This window comes from Cololabis saira, chromosome 12, assembly GCF_033807715.1.
Source record: "Cololabis saira isolate AMF1-May2022 chromosome 12, fColSai1.1, whole genome shotgun sequence".
Lineage (NCBI taxonomy): Eukaryota > Metazoa > Chordata > Actinopteri > Beloniformes > Belonidae > Cololabis > Cololabis saira.
Window position 1 is genome coordinate 25,119,941 of NC_084598.1, and position 15,398 is coordinate 25,135,338.

The 15,398-nt window shown below is 38.5% G+C and overlaps 1 protein-coding gene and 1 long non-coding RNA gene across 2 annotated transcripts; both read right to left on the minus strand.

The window, feature by feature from the left end:
• Positions 1–4,123: 4,123 nt before the first annotated feature.
• Positions 4,124–4,994, minus strand: LOC133456482 (uncharacterized). The gene is made up of 4 exons (XR_009783792.1): positions 4,937–4,994; positions 4,817–4,843; positions 4,562–4,584; positions 4,124–4,449 (listed from the first exon to the last, which is right to left on the minus strand). It is a non-coding gene; the product is annotated as an uncharacterized LOC133456482 (long non-coding RNA).
• Positions 4,995–7,026: 2,032 nt separating this feature from the next.
• On the minus strand, positions 7,027–14,119 carry pa2g4b (proliferation-associated 2G4, b). Its single transcript, XM_061736134.1, has 13 exons — positions 13,894–14,119; positions 11,774–11,902; positions 11,562–11,667; positions 11,398–11,467; positions 11,185–11,277; positions 11,030–11,093; positions 10,865–10,943; positions 10,705–10,783; positions 10,442–10,575; positions 10,242–10,336; positions 8,313–8,440; positions 8,112–8,165; positions 7,027–8,000 (listed from the first exon to the last, which is right to left on the minus strand). Exons 1-13 carry the CDS (start codon positions 13,979–13,981, stop codon positions 7,941–7,943), a joined length of 1,179 nt encoding a protein of 392 aa, XP_061592118.1. The 5' UTR covers positions 13,982–14,119; the 3' UTR covers positions 7,027–7,940.
• Positions 14,120–15,398: the final 1,279 nt, after the last annotated feature.

Below are 15,398 nucleotides of genomic sequence, written 5' to 3' on the forward strand. Positions count from 1 at the left end.
GGTTGGAATAAATCCTCCTGTGCGCGCAGGCGCTCATGCACACTGCAGCAGCTTTACGACTGAAGGCTGATTTATGGTTCCGCGTTAAATCGACGCAGAGCCTACGGCGTAGGGTACGCGGCGACACGCACCGTACGGTGTGCGTCGCCGCCAACCCTACGGCGTAAGCTTTGCGTTGGTGTAACGCGGAATCATAAATCAGCCTTGAGCCTGACACCAGGCGCTTTCTGAGTAAACTGTGTCTCCTCTTCAGTTTATCACAGGTCAACCGCAGATCAACATCAGTTTCCGTGGTTTCCAGGCAACAGAGGCAACACCACCCCAGGATGAGTCCACCCCCATTGATGCAGTTTTTACCTAACATAAAAAAGCAAAGTAGCTCAAACAAAATAAATAAATAACCAAAGATTCGCTTTTCTCATAAGTTATGTCTTGTGCTTTTCACTAAAATAAGTTCATCTATGCCAAGTAAACAGCACAGGTTTTAAATAGATCCTGTGTTGCCTGGTAACAGCCAGTTATCCGTTTGCTCAGAGGGTGAAGACCTAAATGATCCTTTGTGTACACAGTCAGCAGCAACCGCATCATGTGGTATACAAGCTACAAAACATTTTAGTTAGAGATCCAATCTGCTAGGCTTACTTAAAATTCAGTAAATTTGAAATGTTGAATATCATATTCACATAATCATTTTTCTCTCTCTACAACCAACCTCATAATGTCAGATGTTTTTGCACAGTTTTATATTCTACAAGTACTGCACACCACTCTCTGTGTTGTGTGCAGAAACAATATTAATTTCAGAGCAACAAAGCAGCATCTCCCTTCTGTTTAGTTCATTAGAAGTAGAAGCACTTTGAACAAACGCTGGCCTCAGATATAGCCTCATGGTTTAGTCCAAAGGTTTCATGTGGACCCGACCTGTGTTTGCAAATATACAGTAATAATAATAATAATAATAATAATAATAATAATAATAATAATAATAATAATAATAAACTATATTCATATAGCACTTTTCTAAACAACGTTACAAAATAATGAACATAGCAGTGGGTAATTTCAGACAGTAAACAACTTGAACCAGCAGTAACACAATTTAAAACAAAGAAGAGAAGAGAATGTGGCCCTATACAATAATACAACAACAATGCCTTTCTAGTCCAGGGACCACTTTAGGTGTTTTCACATTTTTTTTAATTACTCAATGTATAATATTTAATTACTTCCATGAATCCAATTGCATTATAGTTCATGTTATGGCTTGGGAGAAAACCTGAGTACCTGGAGAAAAACCCATACAGACACAGTGAGAACATGCAAACTCCACACAGAAAGACCCTGAACCAAGATCTAAGTAAACCTTCTTTCTGTGAAGTGTCAGTGCTAACCTCTGCACGACTGCGCTGCCCGTCATTCAGAGTACAAACAGCAGAGGAGCCGCAGCTGCAGCGGGAACCAGCATCACCATGAGGGCACCTGCAGAAGGAAAAGGGAGACTACGGAAGATAGACAATGTTGATCTTAAATTGAGATAAGAGAGGCAGGGTGAAGATGCTCATTGCACAATGAGAAGGAAGTTGATTTCATAATAAAAGGAGCCTGACAGCTAAAGGTTCTGCCACCCATTTTAGACCCTTCGTGTATATACTAATACCCCTTCTAACATAGTTTAAAATTGCTAACCCAAAAAAAGAGTAAGAGGGGCCAAAGCAGCCAGAGCTATCAGCAATTGATCATATAACATAAATATCAAGCAATAGATCATATAACATAAATATCAAGGGCCCTCCAAAAAGGGAACACTTAAAAGTATCAAGAGACGTTGGGAGTGCAGCTGGCAAAGAGTTTCATAAGGTCGGGACTCTGGGTGTGAGGCAGCTTTTAGCCCATTTCCATTAAGTCCACCCTTGACCCTCATGGGTGCCATATATTTGGCCCACATAGGCCTCTCATTTGGGGCCAATAATACTGAAACCAAAAGAGACCCTTGCTATTTGCCCATTTCAAGCCAAAGCCCACTCTGTTCCCAAAGTAATCCACTTTTAGTCCTGATGGGGTTCACATGGTCATACCGGCTGGGTAGTTTCTCTTAAATGTGTTTGTGCTTTTGGTCATTAGTTTTATTTTTAGCAAAATCGTGAAAAATATGGTTTCATTAGTGAATGCTGCCGATTCTCTTCTCCAAAAGGCTCCCTATAGACCACTTTAAGAAGCACATTTTAATAATCGGTCATTATTTCATGTCAATAACATTATTTGAAAAGTCAAATCTGCCCCTTGGCTCTCCTGCAGAAGCATAAGAGACAGTCACAGGATGGGTTTTGTGAAGTTGAAATGTTCTAAGCCAAGTTATACGAGGTCACATCTGGATCCCGTGCTTGTCAGGTGGAACGTTTTCTTTTGCATTAATTACAGATTCAAAGGCAACAATAAAAATATCTTTTAGCAGCGGGAAACTCAAATAGATAAATAAAGTTCAAACTTGATTCTTTATGTGTTGAATAAATGATTGACTGAGTAAAGTGACACTAGTGTTTATTTCACTGTTGTTGAACGCTCAGCAATAAAGTTGACAATCAACATGTTGATGTTCCATTTACAATTCATACATGTGAAATAATGTCACTCAGAACAATTCAATGAGCATTTTCTATTTGGGACTACCCTTGTTTCAGGGACATTGATAGAAATTTTAATAACTACCGATGTTTTCTTTGTGCATTGCACCATCTGCTGAGCACTTTTAATTTGCTGCAACTGGAAGCTCAGCATAAGATATCTGTAGTAGTTTATTGATATGTCCTCTTTTGCAGCTGATATTCAATTGCTACAAAGATAGAAATAAAAAAAACCTATAAACTCTGGAGAAATGTGTATTGTATTAATTATGGAAGTCATTTATTTGCATTACTAATCATCCACACTTTGTCTAAAAACAAAAAAAGTGTGAAAATTGTGGAGGACACCCCTCTACAAAATCTTGTATTGGGATATTTTGTTTGTCCTCAACACCTTGCAAAAAATCTATGCACAATACTGTCCTGCATGCCAAAAAAATACATCAAATCCAATTTTCAAAACTAAAACCATCAACGCATTTGCATTTTTGGTCAATTAGATTTAGGCATCGGCCACAACAAAAAACAGTTTACTGAACGAAATCAGGATAAAGAAAATGTTCTTCTGGAACATTAATTATAAGGGCACAAGTTGCCCTAAGCTCACTATTTCAAAATATATTACTGTCTGGAAAAACAAATCAGGAGCAAAGATCAGGTTTATCTGCTTATTGAAAAAAAAATACTTGTATATGATTCAAGTTTTTTAATTAAATATCCAATGCAGTGCACTACTTTACAGATGCATCTGCAATATCCAGGGATTTTATGAATTACACTTTTTACCATAAGTTTCACATCAAGCTGATACCTACAAAATGTAAGTGAATTTTATTTTATCTCCTCACCTGGAAGATGCTTCTGAACACTTAAATAAAATTCCATACAGCTTACCTGTAAATAAATCTCATCCCTAGAGCAGGGGTTTTCAATTCCGGTCCTCGGGCCTCCCTGCCCTGCATGTTTTAGATGTTGCTGCTTCAGCAACCGTGATACAAGTGGCTGTGTCAACAGAATTGTGCAGGCCTTGACAAGCTAATTAGGACCATTAATTAGAATCAGGTGTGAAGGGAAACACCTAAAACATGCAGGGCAGGGAGGCCCGAGGACCGGAATTGAAAACCCCTGCCCTAGAGCACGTGTCGGACTCCAGTCCTCGAGGGCCGGTGTTCTGCATGTTTCAGAAGCTTCAGCACACCGTGATACAAGGAGCTGTTAACATAACTGTCCAGACTTTGATGACAAGCTGGTGACGACCATTAATTTGAATCAGGTGTGTATATCCAGGGAAACATCTAAAACATGCAGGACTGCAGCCCTCGAGGACTGGAGTCTGACACCCCTTTAAAGTCTCTACTTCAGCACCGGGTTTCAATTTAATCCCCTTTTATTTCTGTTCCGCATAATTGAAAATATTTTATCTGTTTTGCATGGTATTTTGAAACTTTTTTTTTTAATTTGCAGATTAAATTAGAGAGCCATTGAAGAAAACATATGCAAAGTCTTTTAAAAACCAAAAACTTTAATCATCAAAATATGAAACAAAAACAAATGACAAAAGTTGAGGAATCAAGAAACAAGGGCGCAGAGTGTCCTAGAGTAAATTCCTGACAGCCGACAGGTGTTGGGTGATTTCTCTAGCATCGCTCAGCGTCTCCAACTTCTGGCTGATGTAGACACCTCTGGCCTTCAGAGTTGACGAGGAGGATCCTGGCTCTCCTGCTGTGGTCACTGCTGGAGTTGCAGGGCAAAATGCGACACCACAGCCATTACGGAGAGGACAGCTCACTTGGACCTCTGCCTCATCTTTCTTCTTTTGCGCTTCAGCCTGTTGATGTAGTTACAAAAGCATGTTAGGCAAAAAAAATAAAAAAATCGGAAGACTTCGAGGTCCAAACTGGACTAAGTGACCGAGAAACGTGCATTTGACAGAAGCTTACCTGCGCATGCGCTTCTTTCTCCACTACCAAGGAAGCAGAAATGTTTACGTTAGCAATTTTGCTTCACATATTCATGACAATTCGTACAAAAGGCACACAAATTATCTGGATGACAAATGGAAAACCATGATATTTGCACCTGGCTGCAAACGAACGTGTCACACTTATCCTACGTTTTCATGCTTCGTGGCTACCAAACACATGCTAATACCACCGAGAGGTAAATTTCTCAATTTAGAAAAATGAAACACCAACCTTAGCCCTCATGTCGAGTAGGAGAACCTGAAAGCATTTAATAAATATTAAAAAAAGTTCAGATTGATTTTAAAATATAAGATGATGGACTTGGATTGAAATGCCAGCTGCTAAACTCACCGAGAACCACGGATCCTAGCAACATGGAACGTCACAATATGGCGACATCGTATTTATAGCAGAATGGTGACGTCAAATACAATGGACGCAGACTATTTTTTTTTTTTTTTTTGTGGTTTTTCATGTATTTCTTTTTTCTCAACTTTATTGAAGCAAAAGACATAAGTATACACAGAATTGAGAGCAACATCAGACATATGTGTATACAACATAAACTACACAATTATACATTCACAAATACGCCAGAAGAATTAGTCATTGACAAAGAAAAAAAAAAATTAAACAAATATGTTATATAGCTTACAAAGGTCATAAGTTTTAACAGCTTTTTTATTTACAGAATCAGATATGGACAATATGTATTGTTTGATATATGCGGACAGCTCCGGAAAATTCGGCTTTTTATTTAAAAAATTGGATCTGTGGATATAGAATTTAGTTAAAATAACGAGCAAATTGATCAAATAAAATTTACAGTTGAGATTCCTGTCAAATTCAATATATCCAAACAATACATTTTTCCAGCACAAATTAAATTGGGGGTAGATTGTGTGATCTACAGGACGCAGACTATACGATGGGAGATTGAGTTCTTCACACCGCAAAGCAGTAGACGTTGTAGTTCTACGTTGCTTTTGGGCTTCTATGTCCATCCATGTTCTGTGTCGTGCTTTTTTAAACATTTTGATTGTATTTGTTTTTTAATACTAGTGTTCAAAGTAATGTTTTGCTTTTGCTTTTTTTTTACTCCAAAAAATAAATAAATTCGTTTTTACTGACTGTCCCTTGTAGTAAACATCGGGTCTTGTTTGGTAGTGAATTTACCAGAACACTCAATGTTTTACAGTTACAAACTTTTATCAAATTTACTATTTACAAAAAAGTAAAATCACAGATCATGACTGGTACAACAGGAAACAGTTTTGGCTCTTGAAAACACAGACATATTGCACTTTTGTTTTTGCACCCCTCTTCTCTTTTGCACTTTGATACCTTTGGTACCTCCAGCATCTTTGGCAAATGAAGTACCCCATATTTTTTTTTTTAACTATCACTAATGTTTAACAACAGTATGGAAACAACAGTTGTAATGAAATGGGAAGTATGTGCACTTTTAGCAAATGCTCCATTAAACATGTAAACCAACAGACAAATATTTGAAAATTAAAATTTTTAACTAACTGTGTCTGTAATCACTAGTAACTTTGAGCTGGTGTGTTATTTCCATTTATAAACTTTTCTAAACCTTTGTACATCCTGATTCATAACACTCATTGGGCGTCATCATTTTTGTCAGTATATACAGAAGAAGACAAATTGTGTAGTATGAGATATCATAAATACAGTGCAAAAACAGGTAGGATATGTATGAATGGAGCACAGTGTACAGTAATTGTGCTGAATGAGGGATGGGGATGGTGTTGCACATGATAAACATACATTATTGAGGTAAAAATAGAAAGATATGCACATTTTTGTTATTATTGTCTGTTTACTACTGTGAGCATGCCTGATTGTTAAGACCTTTTATATTAGAGAAACAACTTGATTTTTAGGAACGCAAACATATCTGCAAAAAATTGATGACTTACCAGTACATCACTTGCCATGAAATGTGAAATGCTGCTATTTTGAAGTTCAGCAGTTGTGAAAGCCCCACCCCTACATGTGAAGTATCAGCAGAAAGCCCACGGTGTCCTCTTTCAGTGACAAAATGATTCAGATAGATTTAATCAATTATGCTCAACTTAGGTCATCTCATGTATCCCACAGAGGACAAAAATGAATTGCTATACATACACATAACCAGTACCAGTTAAAAAATTACACCATAAGCTGTGGGAACACTTTTCAAAAGACGCTTTGCGGCCATTAAGAGGACTAGGCAGCTGCTTTTATGGGATGCTACTAGGAAAATGTTGAGGAATCAGGTAATCATGAGTACTTCACATACACATCAGCTGTTTCTAAAACTCCGGGTACAGCCCACTTTTGGTCTTTTAGAAAATTTGACATTTTTTTTTAAATCCCCCCAAAATTTGATGCATTGCTAATTAAAAAAAACAAACAAGACAACAGAGGCCAACAAATGACGCCAGATGATCCTTTAATGTTTCCAAAAATAGTCTCTGAAACTGGGATTTGTTTTACAAAAGGCTCCATATATATATCTAACAGGTATGGAATTTTCATGTAAACACAGACTGTTGGACTCAGCTGTGGCACCAGAGGATTGAAAGCTGAAGCCTTGGCAGGAGTTGAGACCATCCACCACCGAGGAAAAGAAGTGAACTTTTCACCAGTTAAATTAGTGAGACAGGTTCTAATATCTCAGTTTTAGAAATGATCAGATGAGTATCCTATAGTAGACACCTAGAAGCATATACAATGGAACTAGAACACAGATCTAAGCCATAGTAGTAGAAATGTGGTTATTAAGCTTTATTTAACAGCAATGATGAAAAATGATGTCATACAATTCACTGTATGATTGGTGTAAGACGTGTTTATGCCCATAACAAGTTAACACTCCTTTAAAAAAGGTATGGCTTCAGGCGTATGATCTAAAGGAACCTCTAAATGCCACAAGATTACACTGACACAGTACTGTGCATTCATCGTCCTTGGCCGCTCTGTCCAACTCTTTAATTTCCACATCTTTTGCTACAGTTATTGTGGAGTCTGAACGGAAAGCTCAAGGCCACTCAAATGGTGAAGTGTTCCTGTAAGAACTGGCCCTTTTCAAAAATATCCTCCTTCATGGTCGAATTTCACCACTGTTAAAGAGAATACGGTTGCCTCAAAAACAGGAAAATTTACTTGGGTGGTGTATGTATTTTGGGTGGAGGGACAGAATTTAAAAGCAGCGTCATCCCAGACTGACATCAGTTAGATTCAGGTGTTCACAGCAGAAATGCCCACAAATGCCTCAGACAGCTGGGACAGGAGGATTCGTGACGTCTGTTCTTTGGGTCATCAGATGTCTGTCACGATTTATTGGACACTATTCTGCAGCCTCAGTCTCCACCGCTTGTCCTGTAGCACTCTCAACAGTCTTTGACGCCTATTAATCAAACAAAAGGAGAAAAGAAAAAAAAGGAAATACAGTTGAGCAAATACATGTAAAATTAGCCTTCATGTTCACGAATCACAATAACAATGTTTTGTATTTCACCTTCTTTTTCTTCTTCTTTTGAGTCTTACGGCTGGCCGAGCTCTGAAGCAAAGCCTTTAGGGGGACAAAATAGACGAAGCATAATCTCATGAGACATAGAACACAATTAGATCCTTGAAAGCGTCAATAGAACTGAAGGTATGTCTCTCATGCACCAATAACATTTTGGAAGGAGGATCATCATGTGGATGCATGCCTTACCTTCAGTTCTGGGTCCTCCACCTCATGCTCGGACTTGTAGAGCTCCGGCTCAAAGAGGCTGTTTGTGATTCTCAGAGGTCCGTTCGCCATGAGCAGCACGGTGAACTTGAACTGGGCCACAAACTCACCTGAACACAGACAGCAATTAGAGGTGGAGAAAACCATAAAAGCTGTGAACACTACAGTCATATCAATAATCCCATTAAAATTTAAAGACAAAGTCAAACAGTTACATTTCCATTTATTTGCATGTAAGAGATGACTGAGGATGCCAATAGTGTGGAAATGTATATATATATAAAAAAAAACAGAACAAAATTATATATGCATATATATATATTAAGGCTAAAAACATAACAAAATGCTCAAACAGAAAATAAATAAAACAATTTTGCAATAAAATTCCACCTCGAACAATAATGCCTATGAGACATAAAGTTCTGCAACTCATCAAAGTACAACTTGTTCAGTTGGGTCGCTGTATCCCTCCACGGTGAGAAAGACAGAAAAGCAGACCAAAGTAGCTGACACTCAAAGCTCAACTACTCAAGTCTGCTACCACAAGGACTTTCATCTTCATTTTACTCTCAATTAATTTTACTCAATTTAAACCCTTTTTGTTATATAAAATAACTGAAAAACTGTCATACTTTGTATTCATTGTTAAGAGTCTGTAAGAATGCAATAAGCCAATATAACCTTGTGAAAAAACTGCCGTTTTAATAAAGTAAAGGCTGATTTATGGTTCTGCGTTAAATCGACGCAGGGCTACGCCGTACGGTGCGCGTCGCCGCGTACCCTACGCCGTAGGCTCTGCATTGGTGTAACGCGGAACCATAAATCAGCCTTGAGTCGCGCTGTGAGCCTGAAACTGCAGCTCGTCAGCTCATCCGGAGGAGAGGTTAAAGAGCGGGGCTGCCAGTTGTTCATTGCTGGTTCGTTTTGTTAACTCTGAGCTTTGTTTGTTAGTTTGCTGGTGGTTTTTTTCTCCCTGTGATTTTTGAGTTATTTGTGAAGGAGTTCCCTGTGTGGAAGGTTTTTTGTTCCCTGTGGGAGTTTTTCCTGTGTTTTCCTATTAAACTACGCCTCGTTTTGGCTAAAGTTTGGGTTCAGAGAGAACGACCCATAACACTCGTGTGTAGACGTGCTAAAGAGGTAAAGCCACAGATTTGTTTTCTTTATTGTTGTAATCTGTGCTTTGAATAAATCTTACATTGTTTATTATAAAACAGACTGATTTATTGCTTGTGTATTTGAAAAATACATGAGAACAGGACCTTGAAAAAATAATCGCATATTAAATCGCAATATTGAGGAAAAAAAAAAAAAATCGCAATTAGATTATGTTCAAAAATCGTTCAGCCCTAGTACACATCTATAATTCCACTAAATCCCTTACCTCATGTACCTTTTTTTTCTTACAGACTCATTACTCCAGCACTTTAGAACCAACTTGTTGTACCTTCTTTCCTTTAATATTATTTGCTCTTTTGTATTGCACCAATCACCACCACGAATTCATTGTGTGTGTTAAACTACTTGGCAATAAACTTCTTCTGATTCTGATTCCTGCTGAGTTTCATGTTTGTACCGCAGCATGGAGATGAATTTTGTCTGATTATCTGTAATTTATGATTACAGAAGCACAGATGTGGATGTTCCAGACCTGTCGCTTTAGTCGGGACTTGCCAAAAAAGATGTGTCTTACATCTGTCACTTTAGGGCTCGCCCATAATTTTTAACAGTTCACATAACTGCTTGATCCACAAATGGCAGTTAACATTGACAAATGTCTTTTGATTAAAACCTTGTTGTCTTAATTGTGTATAAAAGGAAAAAAAAAAAAATCCATACTGAAAAACAAAATGAAACTGTTACTCTTTGAAATGACTAAATAAATACTAATACATCTGTAAATGTTCCACTCACCCTCCTTTTCATGCAGCACGGTGAACGGCTGCAGCAGCTCGTGTTTGGCACACTCCACCACCCCCAGCCTTGCCTTGCCTTCATCCTCAAACGCTCTGAATACAAAGATGAAGAGAAGTGACTGGGTGCAGGTAAAAAATCACTTTCGTGATGATAAAAATTAAGAAAAAGTTAAATATTTAAAAGTTCAAAAAAGCTACCTCAGAGTGAAGGGCATTGTATCAAAGCGCCTCTCCATCTCACTGAAAAATGTACGAGACGTCTTCATCTTCAAGCCGTACACCTTGTTGGGATCTCTTTTGTAAACGGTCGTCCTCTGACCTCCATCCTTAGCCTGAATTAAATAAATAATAATAATAATTTATTTACTTTAGACGTAAATCAATTTCTTCAAAATTCTGGATTTTCAAGATTAAGCATGAGTAAAAAAAAAAAAAAAAAAAAAAGAGCCCAAAACACTCACCTTCCCCTCCCCAGTACTGATGAGGACATCCACCGCATAAACCTCATGCACCTCAAACTCAGCCTTCTCATGGTCCTTTCTAGAAATTAAAGGACACAAAGTCATCAACTGGTTACAGAGGACACGTCAAAGAAAACAAGTGACCAATGAGAGAACTCACTTTTGCTGGTCCGTTGGGTTCTGGATGATGGTTTTCTCCCCATCAATCACATGTTGTTTGAGCTGATGGGACAGCATGCCTGAAAAGATTGCAGGATTAAAAAAGCTCAAATAAGGTTTGATTACAACAACCAAATATACTGGGATCATAATCATAAATACTCACCCTCAATTGGGGAGCACTTGAATGACTTGGCGATCTTATTCCAGGCTTCTGTGACCTGTGTGTTCTGATAGAAGAAACACAATAAGGGCAATTAGATGAGCTGAATACTTATAATATTGATCACATCACAGGTCAAACTGGTGTGACACCTTTACCTGATTTCCTGGCTTGACAAGACGGAGGGCAGCTTCTGCACAGAGATGAGCCGCTTTGATGACGTCAGCTTTCCGGCCGGTCATGGGTTTGTCCTAAAGGTACCGCATCAGCAAAGTTAAATACCGGCAAGCAGTTTCAAGCTGTTTACAGTTCAAATATTCTTGAATCGTGCAACAGTGCAGGTGTGTTTACTTCCAGAAGTGATGCCATACCTTGGTCGCTCCGACAACAAAGCTGTGAGCCACATTCGAGATGAAGCCGTCAACATGCACGCCCAGATCACTGCAGACAAACACAACGGGGGAAATATGAGCTGCTGATTAATTAACAGAATTTAACTCGAACAGGAGGGTTAGTTACAAAATTGCCAGCTTACATCTTGACAAGGTCCCCATCCTTCAGAATGACATCCGGGTCGCTCTTCAGAGGGGAGTGATGGCATACACAGTTGTTAACCGACACACAGGTGGGGAAAGCGATGCCTGAGAGAAAGAGAGAGGGGGGGGAGATACATCTGAGTAAATTCATTCTACAGAATCTGAGAAACTGGCTGCATTTTCTGAAAAACAACAAAAATTAACACCTTACCTTTCTTCATGTCTTTTTCCCTTTTGAAGATTTTACCAGTCTCTGCCGCAATGAAGGCATCTCCCTTTTCGCAGAGGTTCAGCGCAGAGATGCCAGCGGAGGCTGCTGCCACTACCGTCTTCAGAGCCTCTGCAAGACAACATGCCAAAATGATGCAATTAATTGATGCACTAGTGACAAAGTAAGCATCAAGTTCACAGTAATGGCCAATTATTTTTGATACAGAGTTTAGTCAAAATATCAGGAGAATCTGAAAAATGCCAACCTTTGTTTAAGCAAATTAATTCATCAAAGTCCAGTTAACTAATAGGTAGTCTCACCATTTCAGAATGAACAAGCAGATACTCCGATTAAACTGACAGGTGTCAGGCTACCACGACTAACAAAGACGTAATAGAATAGGACATTTTGTAATATTAACTTCAAGAATAGTCCTCGTGTAACGTTAGATTTCTGTTTATACATTTTATCTGTCATCTGTCATCCTACGTCACTTTTTGTAAAGATTCATATCCGGCACTTTTTAATCCTCATATTGTACATTTCTGTTTATACATTTTACTTTACTCTATCTCTTATTATATCTCCATATACTTGTTTGCTTTTATATTTCTATTTTTATTTTTACTAGTGATGCACCGATTGTTCGGTAACCGAAATTGTTCAGCCGAAAATGGCAAAAAAACACTTTCGGTGTTCGGTGGAATAAGTGGGGGAAAAAAACGAACAATTAATAACGGTGTTGTAAAATAAGGAAATAGGCTGGCCGCTCCGTCCCGTAACGTTGCGCACTACATAAATCGTTGGCCAACCAAAAACTAACCCCATAAGAATTTTACTTAACATTCACCAGGAGGTGGAACCAAAAGAGAAATTAAAAATCTTTCATTTTTTTATGTTCAATAAATATTTTCTACCTTGTAATTTTGTAAAAGATCTTTTTCTTTGAAAAGCATGCCTAAATCAAATGTATTTGATTTATGCATTGGTGAAAAAATTGGCAAAATAAATGAAAAACTGCTGAAGAACCATGTTCGGTATTCGGCCAAGTGTTTATTATTATTTTCGGTTTCGGCCACTAATTTTTACTGTATTGCACCAATCACCACAACAAATTCCTTGTGTGTGTTAACAAACTTGGCAATAAAACCCCCCTTTCTGATTTCTGAAATAAACTCCTGACAGCAAGTGATACTGAACATCTGGTTCTTCATGATATGAGGATTTGACAGACAGTAGGACAGCTGCATAGGGGCTCTGAAAAGCATGGTAAAATCAATGGAAAATTAGGGGGCTTATGTTAAGACAAACAGATCAGCTGTTGTGGAAATGATGGCAAGGAGACAGTGTCATTGATGTGGATCTCCATTAAAAGGATGCAGCTCTTTCCATCTCCAGGTGAGTCCAGGTAAAGGCCAGAGATCATAGTCTTATCAACACGTGCGTACTTCAACTTTAAAGCATCTTTAAACGAGAGAATTATACTACTTTATGGAAATTTGCCCTGGCATAGGATCATGACTGTGTAACCACTTCGTCCGCAAACAATAACGTTTAGTTTCGAATTACAACGGTGACTTTTCATTAACTTTGTTTTCACTCAAACGTGTTTTATATTTATGATCGTGTTATTGAATAACGAGGATGTTACGAACTAGTCTTAAGTAAAAATGAATAAACAATAATTAAATGTAAGGTGTAACATGTGCAATTTTGTAGTTTTAGGTTTGAATCTGTCGTTTTTTCACGTGTCATCGTTACTGAAACTTTAAGCCTGATTTATGGTTCTGCGTTAAATCGACGGCGTAGCCTACGGCGTAGGGTTCGCGGCGACGCGCACCGTTCTGCGTTGGTGTAACGCGGAACCATAAATCAGCCTTTAGCGGGTCCCGCTAGCTCACGCCGGCTAACCAGTTAGCTCACGACCTCACAAAACCTCCCATCCTTTCATTTACTACGTTAACGCAGCACGTATATCTGCACAGGTATTTGTCGGATCCAGCTTTTGTTCTGTAGACGGCAGGGCCGTCTCTGTGGTGTATAGAGCAGCTGCCCCGCGGCGGCACATGGCACAGCTGCTGCTGCTAGCTAACACCAGCGCTCAAAGCTGCTTTACTTACGGTTTGCGATCTCGGCTCCCATCTTGTACTTTGTGACCACCAAGTCATCGGCGATGGTCTGCTCTTGTGCCTCTTCATCTCCAGACATATTGGCAATATGCGGACGACAAAGTCGGGATAAGTTTGATTCTCTTTCCTTCCCCGGCGGGTGTCAGTCAGTCACAGGTTGAAACCACGCTGCTCGTCCGCGCCGCACACCGACCCGCCCGACGCCCGAGAGACGCTGCCGAGACAAGAGGAGGAACCTCCTCGCTCCGTGCGCTACGTCACACTGTACAGGACTGAGGGTACTGGAGCGACGCTCCCTTCTACAGTAAAAGGAATATAACCAGTACTCGAGTTGTAAAAAGAATTCAGGGGGGATGGTGGATTTTATCATATGGGGACAGATCATTTGTGCTGATTACAAATAATATAATATATTACAAATAATAGCACTGACCAAAACACCTGCAGAAATACTGCAGGAATGACATAGCAGCAGTTAAATGCAGCCTTCTGTAAGCTTTAAATATCCACTGGGCTTACATCAAATACATCAAAACACAACAATAAAAAACAGTTTTCTGAACAAGAATATTTGTCTTATTTCTAGTTAAAATGTCTCATTTCAATAAAAAAAAATCTCATCACTGGAAAAAACAACAATTTTCACCTCTTTCAAGTAGATTTTCACTTGAAATAAGTAGAAAAATCTGCCAGTGGAACAACATTTTTTTGCTTGTAATGAGAAGATAAATCTTGTCCCACTGGCAGATTTTTCTACTTATTTAAAGTGAAAATTTACTGGAAACAGGTGAAAATGGTCAAATAAGTTATTTTTCTGGTGATGACTCTAAATGTTGAAATAGCAGTAAAACCACATTCATTGATGAAATGACATAAGGGATGGAAAGGGGGGATGGCAGTTTTACAGGGGGGATGATTTTGACCGTTTTTATTTCAGGGGGGATGCCATCCCCCCTCATCCCCCCTCAACTCGAGTACTGAATATTACCCCAAGAGGGAAATTTGTTTGGAACTCCTATTTTTTGGACATTCAATGCGTGGCTCCTTCCCTATAAATTTGCAATTTCAAACAAATTAAAAGAAGTCCAATATAAAATTTGACATCACATGTACCCCACCAACCAACTTATATCCAAATTTGTAGACATTGATAGCAGATGTGTATTTTGTAAACATGACGAAGAGACCATCATACATTTGTTTTATGGATGTGAACATACTTTAAGTTTCTGGAAAACATTTTAAGGATTTTTTTGACATACAAACGAATAATGTAATTAAATTAGAAGCTAAAGATATCTTACTATATTACGAAAACCAAAATTACAAAATTCAACAACTGGTCAACTTAATGATTCTTGTTGCTAAGTTTCACATTCATAAGGCAAAATTCTCCAAATCCTGTCCATCCTTAGTTCCCTTTCAAGTTGATTTCAAAATGTATTTTGAGACAATACAATTGGTTAATAACAAAAAATGTAATACCACTGTCAACC

Coding starts and splice junctions, on each gene's coding strand:
- pa2g4b (XM_061736134.1), bottom strand. CDS start 13,981: ATGTCTGGAGATGAAGAGGCACAAGAGCAGACCATCGCCGATGACTTG. Junction 11,278..11,397: donor TTGTTGTCGGAGCGACCAAG/GTATGGCATCAC, acceptor CGGTACCTTTAG/GACAAACCCATGACCGGCCG. Junction 8,441..10,241: donor CGTGCTGCATGAAAAGGAGG/GTGAGTGGAACA, acceptor GTCTGTGTTCAG/GTGAGTTTGTGGCCCAGTTC.